Raw genomic sequence first — 9,533 nt, 5'->3', positions numbered from 1 at the left:
GTACCCTGGTGGAATATTTGTTTTTCATGTACTACTACAAACACTAAAACTCATTACAAACAACATATGGATGACTATTATCCCGTAACATCCTCCATTCTTTAAATCAAAACCTGTTGATGCCACAAAGAAACTCTTTTGCAATAGGGCTTACTACTCCTAAACCCATTTGAGCATTACCTTGACCCAAAACACACCCTCACTCTAACTGCTTAGCATTTGGGCTAAGAACAGACACTTGGGGGCATTAGGGGGAGGTTAAATCAGTTCAAAATGGCTGCACAATATCTAGTAAGTTGGGATGGGGGGGCAAGCAGGAGGTTGGGGAGGTGCAAGCAGGCTGGGGGGAGTTGGGGGGCAGGTGGAACCACAAGTGGGGGGTAGGCATGACCTGTGGGAGCAATCGGGGGGGTGATCTATGAGGTGTTGCTGGGATCCAGGGGGTGCTTTGGGAGACCAAGGGCTACTTTTGACCCCCTAACCCTCCCCTGGTGAACCAGGACCTCTACTCCTCCCCCTGCTGGGATTTGCTTGGCTCTGGCAGTAGTAGCACCTAGAGCAGCTTGATGGATGGAGGTTGGGGGTTCTGGCTGGGCTGGGGGGAGAGGGCAGGGTTCCAGGGGCAAAATATAGCCTGGTGCAGCCAGAGAGGGTGAAAAGTGCAGCCATGGAGCTGGGGCTGGGTTTTGCCAGCCCTGGGGCTGTGCAGGGAAAGTATACAGAAGTTTCAAGCACCAGTTTGACCAAACTGATTAATTTTGAAATTATAACAATCCAGGTTTTTCTTAAACAAGGTTCTGCAATTTTTAGACTGGTTTGTATGTATGGAACTTCTGTACAGTTGCACATTCAGACTGATTTTCTGTCACTGAGACTGGGTCTGTAAGTGCAAGGTTGGCACCAGGACAAGCTAAGTTTAAATTGGGCAGCCATTTTGAACCCGATATAACCTCCCAAGTATCTGTATTTAGGCTTGATATTCACAGAATTATTATTGAGGAAAGCAAATAAAATGACAGCTTCCTGTACATTTGAATATAACAGTGACAATTTAAATAGGCTGGAACTTTGACTTGTAGCTAGCACAATTCTAAAGGGGGTTGCTGGATTATATACAGAATTTTGCTGCAATTCTACCGAATTATGCTTGGAGCTTTGCCCAGCACTTTACAAGGATCACAATGCAAATTTGTCAAAGCTGAGTCTTCCTTCCAGCTGACAGCACTATAAAAAAAGGTCAGTTTGGATGGTGATTTTTATTATGAATCCATTATTCTATAAAGCTATTTACCTGCTAACATGTATACTTGAGAATTACATGCATAAACTACAGTGGCCAAGTGAGAAAACAGATATGTTTAAAAGTGAGGAAATGGAAATACAAACAGGGCTTCGCATAAATTACGATTAACCATATGCCCACAAGAATAAATCTGCTGACTTTGTAAATATGGATATTCTGACTCTGATTATATTTATATTCTGCTACAAAAATCACTGTCTACTATTTCAAAGTCCTTGCAATCTGCAGGGAATGCAGTTACTGTGCATCTGCAGGTTCAATCCCGCTCTCAGTTCTACAGATACATATTGGAAGTAAGTGCATCAAAGTATTCTGGGTTTAGACTGATGTGAGATCAGACTTTGTCTCTGTGAGTTTTGTTTTCATGCAAGATTTAACTTAAAATACAGTTGCCTTTGCTGTCTGTCTGAAGCAAATTGTGGATTATCCATAAAGCCAGATTCTACCAGTAGATTCTTGCTTGCATTGCCCTTTAAAATTCCAAATATAGCTTTGCTTCCTCATGAAACATAACAAAAATGATAACATATGAGGAAATGGCATTAATATGTGGTAAAATGTTAAATGACAGGAGCAACTCTTTCTGCCTCTGAGAGCAGTATGTGCTCTGTGTGTGTGCACATGCATACACACGTGTTTGTGTATATATCTATGCATGTATGTATATATAAATACGTACATATATTTTATATATATTATATATATACACACACACACATACACATACATACATACATATATCCCCTACTGTCATTTCTCATGGAACAATTTCAGTTATATATGCAGCCTACAGTTCTGTATATAGGAAGGTGCATAAACGTGTGTGTGTGTATAATTATGAATGTTTCTCAATAATTGACTGCAGATCACCTATTACCATTTCTCAAGAACACTTTCAGTTATATATGCAGCCTACAGTTCTGTATACAGGAAGGTGCACAAATGTGTGTATGTGTATATGTATACACACACACGTTTGTGCACCTTCCTATATACAGAACCGTAGGCTACATATACAACTGACATGACAATAGGTGATCTTCAATCAATTATTGAGAAACATTCATTTGTCATTTAAGCATCTCTCTTAAACATGCATTTAATTGAAATTTAAGGGGTTAGCTATTACATATTAAAGTTAAGAGTTATGTTTTTATTTACAATTACTTTAGACAGTAAGGCAATCTTTCATCCTTCATTCATTCATTGCTCTTGAAGCTGCCTTTAGTTTTACATGTATACTCCCTCAGGACCTATTCTAAACACCTCTTTAGCCTACTTGTACCCACAATACTGGTTGCAAAGAGCAAACAACAAAATGATAATCTCTTCTACTTAATAATATAGTTATTTTATAATATTTCCCTTTTAAAATATTTCATCTACCTACAGCTGGAGCTAAAAATCCACCAACAGCTGACATCTGAAATCTTATTAAAATGCAATTGCTGTTACTCAAACCAGCCTTCACAGTCCCTTCACTTAGCATAGTTTTCTTATCGTACAATGTTAAAATCATTATTCTCTCTTTAGCTGTTTTACAATGCATGGATATAAAACCTGATCCCATAAAAAAGTAACAGTACTCTTCCTTATTAGTTCCAATGTACCAGAGCCTCATTTGGCCTAATAGCATATATCAGCTGCATAACTTATAGCAGAAACTCTCCAGGTTTAAGTTATGCTGTGGCAAAGTACAGACAAAAAATCTGAGACTTACAATCAACCTTCACAAGCCTCTGTACTCAAGACTGAAATTGTTGTGAATTCTTACAATTTTTATACTCTTTTTCTGCCATACCTCGCTTGTGTTACCTTCTAGGTTGATTTCAGAAAGGCTTATTTGAGGAACACTTGCAAAATATAGTGTCATGATAGAAATCTGGGATTTTAAGAATGGTAACCTTCCAACCACAAAACATAAATTTATATGGGGCCTGTGTAACTCATCAAAATACCTGGCACTTCAAATCATAAACACAGTCGACAAACTGATCATGTATAACGCGTACAGACTAAGAATTACTCATAGAAAGTATTCATAAAGACATTTTAGATAGTACACTAATTCTGGAAAACTTTTTGTTTGCGTATAATCCAGAAAGAGACAGAGCAACCATTTAAATATTTGATTCACCGTGGATTGGATTATTTTATCAGCTTTGGTTACACAGCTTGCAAATTATAACATGGGTCAATTTATTTTTAGTGACCTTACCTATAAATGAAAGGAGCTACTGTGGCAGTGTTTGGATGACTGTATTGCTGTTGTTGAGGAAGCTGGACAATGCCATTTCCTGTGACCTGTCCACTGCTTGCAGCCACTGAAACAGAAAGAGCTGCAGAGGAACCAGGGGTAAGAGCTGGGCTAGCTTCCTTGCCTTCAGAACAGACAAGACTGCAGGAAGGGGAGGCTTTCTCGTTAGGTTGAGATTTTGCTGCCGATTGGGACTGGTTGCCCTTTGTAGTCCTCAATTTTTCAGCCTCTTTACTTCCTGCACATGTAGGTGAAGCACTCTGCTTTGCAGTTGGTACCTTTGATCCAGGTTTTGGTATCCCACTAGAGGAAGGTATTAAACTTTCCTTCTTGGCTGCTGCAGTCTTGCTCCCCTTTGGGATCAAGCTTGCAATTTTTGAGCTCTTTTTTGTAGATGTTTCAGTGGTCTGGTCCTTCTCTTCCTTTACTGTTTTCTCAGTGCAAATTTTATTTTTGTCCCTGTTCTTTTCCTCTTTGTCCTTTGGCTGTAGCAAAGACTTTTTATTGCTGAGATTTTTGCTTCCAGCTTTTGGAGGAGCTAGTTTAGGTGACACTTTAGGACTGCTACTGGTGGAACCACCGCTATTTAGCCCGCTGCTTAAGCCATCGATTTCACCACACTCTGAAAAGGTATCATCCTCTCTTCCACTGTCACTGGGTCCTGAACTGGATGACAAGGGGGATCTTAAAGCAGTCCTAGCATTAACCAGCTTGAATTTTTCCAGCATAGATTTCTGTCCAGAAGAAGAGGGTTTTGTTCCTTCAGAAAGGGGTGGCTTGAGCCTGTCTGAAGATGGAGTAGGGGAGGTTGCGGGACTAGGCTGCTTCACAGACAGCATGGTAGAGGTGGCACTGTGTTTGACATTCATGGATTTGCTGCGCCAAGGCTTGCTGGCACTTGGAGAGGGTATGGCAGAGACCTGCTGCTGCCCAGTGCTGGTGGGATGCTGCACATTTCCATTCATGCCTGTAGATGGGTGAGGGCCTTTTGGTGAATCTATTTTAATAAAAGAACAGAAGAAGAAATTACACATTATTCATAATGCAGGAGTGATATTGCAACCAAGGGAGAACTACTTCCCTTTCTCTTGCTGTAAGGTCATGCCCCTACTAGTTGTGCTTTTAAAAGCACAGCTGGGTTAGAGATTTAAAAACCTGATAGAAAACGCAGTTTCTGCTAATCATAGGCATAGATTCACAAAGTAACTCAATTGCCTAAAATGTATTAAAGTAGAACTGAGGTGGTGGCTGCTGGCCACCTTCTAAGACAAATGATTAGAGCATGTACCCTGGAAGCAGGAGACCTGGGTTCTAGACCTTCTTGAGTCTGGAGGTTGTTAAACCTTAACTCTCACCTCCCAAGAGAGTGTGCTTGCCCTCACCACCAGACTATGGGCAAGACTGGAACTGGGGCACTCGCCACCCCTCCTTTTGACACTGAAGCCCTTTGTAAACAGGAACACAAGGTATATAGGGCCAGAAGGAGAACAAGCAAGAGAACATAACTTTGTAGTCCAGTGATGAACGCACTTCCCTGAGAGGGAGTCTTAAGTTCTGGTTCCGTATTTTTCATTAGAGTCATTGGATAAAACATAAGCAGTATTTTGAGCAAGGGTTGAAACTCAGGACTGCCTTCTCTTGATGTACTGCCCTCATCACAGGACTGACTTAGGCGTTTCCATTCCAAGTGAAATGAATCCCAAAATAAAGGCGTAACTTTCCCCAGTGAATATAAAGGAAAGTTAAACACCTATCTTGGGGGTTGTGAATTCCACTTCTGACTCTGAGAATATTGCCTTTGTTTATTAAAGCAAGTACATCAAGCCTATACTTACATTTTTCTGGGCCTCTGCTCTAAAACATCCAGTTTAATTTTACCTTTTGGTCCACTTTTGGTCACTGACAGAAGTGGTAACAGATGTTTGATTACAGTGCATTTTCCCAAACAAGAGAAAATACACCAGAAGGTTCACTGTTGACAATATATAACAATACTGGAAAGCAGCTGTAGCAGCTGCTAGTGCTGCAGTGCTGTAGCACTGATCATTATTTTGGGTCTGATTCTCATGTACTCTAAGGCTCACGTATCCTGTTCTGGTACTTTAAGACATTTTGCATTGCCAGAACAGTGCAAGCAGCATTAGTATAAAGAAGAATTAGGCTCTCTGTTGTCAAATAATCAACAGAGATATTTTAAACTGTAACCATAATTTTCTTTTCAAAACAAGCTGTTTGCCTTAGCAAGCAAAACATACTGATGTATGAAAAACATATGCACTGGAAATGTGCTCTGTTGTATGAAAGCCCACATTTTGAATATCTGAACACACTGTTGGTTAACTAATATCACTCTGGGGTCTCAGAGAAGTGAAGTGTTAATGGTGATTAAACCCCTTAAACTAACCAATGATGTCCTCTAAACCATCACTGAATTTCTTTAGATGACATGTTTCCTGTTAATGCATTTTGTATCAATGTTCAGAACATCAGGAGAAAATAAAAGGAAGTCTAGGTCTGCCTATATAATTCAGTGTCAGTTTCAAAGTAGCTGATCACCCTCAAGGGGAATTACAGAACATTCAACAGATATTCAGTTAATACAGTGCCAAAAGTGCAGTAGTGCTTTTTATACACACAGGAGGCCAAGGTCAATGCCCAAGGACACAATAATCTGAATAAAACAGCACATGAAGGCACTAAAACATTTATCCATTGAGCAAGGGCTATTCGCAGTTCTAGCTCTTGTACTGTAAGGATACAAACATCACATTCTTTGTTAGCATGGATTTCTGTAAGTCACCATCGCATAAGAGTGAAAGAAGCTTTGGTGGATACTCGGAGGGAAAAATTAATTATTCCTCAGCAAAAGCAGAATACACTGGTATTTCCCACATGCGGGCATAAATGGCAAGTGTGGCACATGTGATTTAACAATGGGGCCCAAAGATAGAGTAACAACAACAAAGCAAAACAAACCTCTGTTTCCCTGTAGCACAAATAGAGCCTCAGTTAACATTAACAACTGAGATAACACTGACCATAGATTCATGGAAAAAAAAATCTTATTTACATAACAATCTATCAGGCCAACACTTCTCCATCTTACATAGATGCTGCATAATGCTGTCTTAGCATTTTCTAGTGTCCATCATCATCATTTGCAAACCTTGTACAACTCGAGTAGCTCTGCATACTCATGTCCACAGGACACTTTACAGAGGACTCAGATCTCCAGGTTCAAGGAAGCTTTTCAAAGTTCAGCTGGCATGAGAGAGAGCTTTAGCAAATGCGTCTTACAGTAGTTTTTAAAACAGGCCAGATTTTAAGTCCTTCTTAACTGGGAATGCTTTGTGATAGGTTTTGCTTTCCAGTAATATGAATAAGCCTTCAAGTCCCTGTCTTGAAAGTATGGCTGTGAAGCTTGTCCCTTCCAAGCTTTCAGGGCAGGGGTTGTGGCTGGGCCTCACGACATTTTCTGGTGAGAACCAGATGTTGGAGTAGAGCCTAGGGACCACAGACAGATGGTACAGATTATAGAAGCCTTTGGGCTTCTTTAATTTATTCCAGGGAAAAGCTCAGTAAATAGCGACTGAGGACTCTCTGTGTATATGTGTGAGTGTAAATGCCTTTGCACTCATGACTTGACTTGGACTTGGTGATCTTCAATTATACCAGAAGATTGGAGCTGACGTGATTTGTCTTGGGTTGTGCAGAAAATAATAAAATCAAAATCCACCTAAAAATTTGTCCAAAATACATGTAGCAATATTCAACTGCATCACTCCAGGATGTTTTGTGGTAGTAACATTTACATGCCACTACGTACATGGACTCTTATCTTAACTTTCATTCATTTTCTTTAAAAACAATATTGATTAAAAATCCGTATTTACCATTTTCCCTTTTCATAAAACCCTAGGATTGAAGGGGACCTCAGGGGTCATTTAGTACAATGCCCTGCAAAAATACAGGGTATGCAATTCCTAAACCATCCCAGCTGTATCCTACCTCTCCTTCAGTAAGCAGATTCTGCAGCTTCCCTGGGCAGCTTTTCCATTATTCTACAGTTCTTAGAGTTAGGAAGCTTTTTCTGAGATTTTAAAATCTTCTTTACTGCTGTACATACATATTGTCTCAGTGGCAAAGAAGAGCAGTTGTTCTCTCTAGTCTCTATAGCAGTCTTTTGAATATTTGAAAACTGTTATTATACCTTTGTCTCTGGACTACTTTTGAGTAATAATAAGCTTATGTAATAAACAGAAAACAGCATGGAAAGTAAAGTTACATTTGTTGTTTTATTAGTAGCTTGTTGTACTCTATACATCGTAGTCTCAGAGGCATCACCCTTTCAGCTTTACTATTTAGGTCACAAATCGTAAACAATGTCAGATAAATTGCAGACAGCAAGAAGGCTTTAACCTGTCCTTAATCTTTAATTTAAACTACTTCCTTAATTTTCCTTAGGAGAGTTGCTGACATGCTTTAGTGTGCTACCAATAGTCTGCCTCTGTGATTAACAAAATGGAATAAAATGATTTATTTCTGCACCTGGATGGCCTTGTTTCACAATTTAAAGTATTCCTTGAACCAGGAAATCTTTCAGTGTGCTGTGCATAATCAGTCAGATAAGCTGGTTATTACATGACATCTGTCCCCACCTTGTGGTAATTTCAATATGGAATGAACATAAAATGTTCTCTGTTCTAATTTTCAAAGGGAATTTACAAAACATCATTTGCAGACAAGGCTGTGCACTCTACTTCATCAATGTACTGGCTACAAAAAATCATGGACTAAATATAGACATTGAATTTATGGCACATTATAACCTGCCTAACATCTGCTACCCCAGGTAACCTCTCTACAATTTACCAGCTACACTTTATCACCAAGTCACCATTTCCCTCCCTCCACCCCCACCTGCCTTCTCACCCCTCTGACCCTCACTGTCAGGCATTTGCATTTTCACTGATCTGCATTTTTACATACTGGCTTCTAGCTTCTATTCCATCCAGGAAAAGTACCAAACAACTGTAGATGATTCCTCTGATTGAAAAAGGGTGTTTGTAGCTGAAAGCTTGCAAAGAAGAATGTTTCCAACTATTTTCTTTGGTTTAATAAAAGATATCAGATTAACTCAAAGAACCTTGTCTGCCTGTGTAATTAATGTTTTTCAGTGCTTAGATTAAGAAAAAAGACCGGTCCCTATTCAGATTCTATTCTCCTTTTTTCTTCTCAATTGTATACTCATATATTGGTTAAAATTAAATTATTCTGCGTTTTATTTGAAAGCTCTTTTGTGATACAGGGCATGTCTACACAAGATGTTTACTGTGGATTTGCCCAATTATCTCCACAGCAAATGTCTTGGCATCTACATGTGCAGCCCTATTAGGCCATAGGAAACTAATAAAATCTGCTGCAGATTAGTACTTGCAAATACAAGTATTATTCTGCTGCAGACTTTTTACTCCACAGCAGCGCTCATGTAGACGTTGACAGGGCTGGCTGGGGTGTGAGAGTGCTTCAGTGCAGAGTATGCCTGCTCGCTAACTCCACACTGGAGCACCCTCTTGCTTCAGCCAGCTACTCTACAGCTTACTGAGCTGGGTCAGAGCAGCCTGGGCTGCTCCGACCCAACTCAACGTGCTGCAGTCCTGGGCTTACATTCAAATGGTGTGCCCTGGAGCAATAAACTCCAGCACAGTATGCTGGAGTTTATTGCTTCAAATTAATTGCACATGCAGACACAGCCACTGAGGCACAAACTAATCTATTTTGGGAATTACTAGAACAGTAAGAACAGCAAGTTCCAGATTTTATTCCACTTCATTAGGCATCTAAGTGGACTTAGGCACCTAAATATTATTCTATTCCACCCTGTTCAACTCCCTGAAAATCCATTAATGAATCTACTTTTATAACGTACTGCCATCTTATCCTTAAGTAAAAAAAAAAAAAAAAAAAAAAAAA

The 9,533-nt window shown here is 39.7% G+C and overlaps 1 protein-coding gene across 1 annotated transcript in view; it reads right to left on the bottom strand.

Annotated features, from left to right (window-relative positions):
* The window catches only part of NAV3 (neuron navigator 3), a 1,048,024-nt gene that overhangs the window by 251,436 nt on the left and 787,055 nt on the right, over positions 1 to 9,533 (bottom strand). Inside the window, exon 9 of the mRNA XM_019514774.1 lies at positions 3,522 to 4,557. Within this exon, the coding sequence (XP_019370319.1) occupies positions 3,522 to 4,557 (1,036 nt within the window). The remainder of the gene's footprint in view (positions 1 to 3,521; positions 4,558 to 9,533) is intronic.

Source organism: Gavialis gangeticus, unplaced genomic scaffold, assembly GCF_001723915.1.
Source record: "Gavialis gangeticus isolate Ggan-Ray unplaced genomic scaffold, GavGan_comp1, whole genome shotgun sequence".
Lineage (NCBI taxonomy): Eukaryota > Metazoa > Chordata > Crocodylia > Gavialidae > Gavialis > Gavialis gangeticus.
This window is presented reverse-complemented; position numbering and strand designations above follow the sequence as displayed.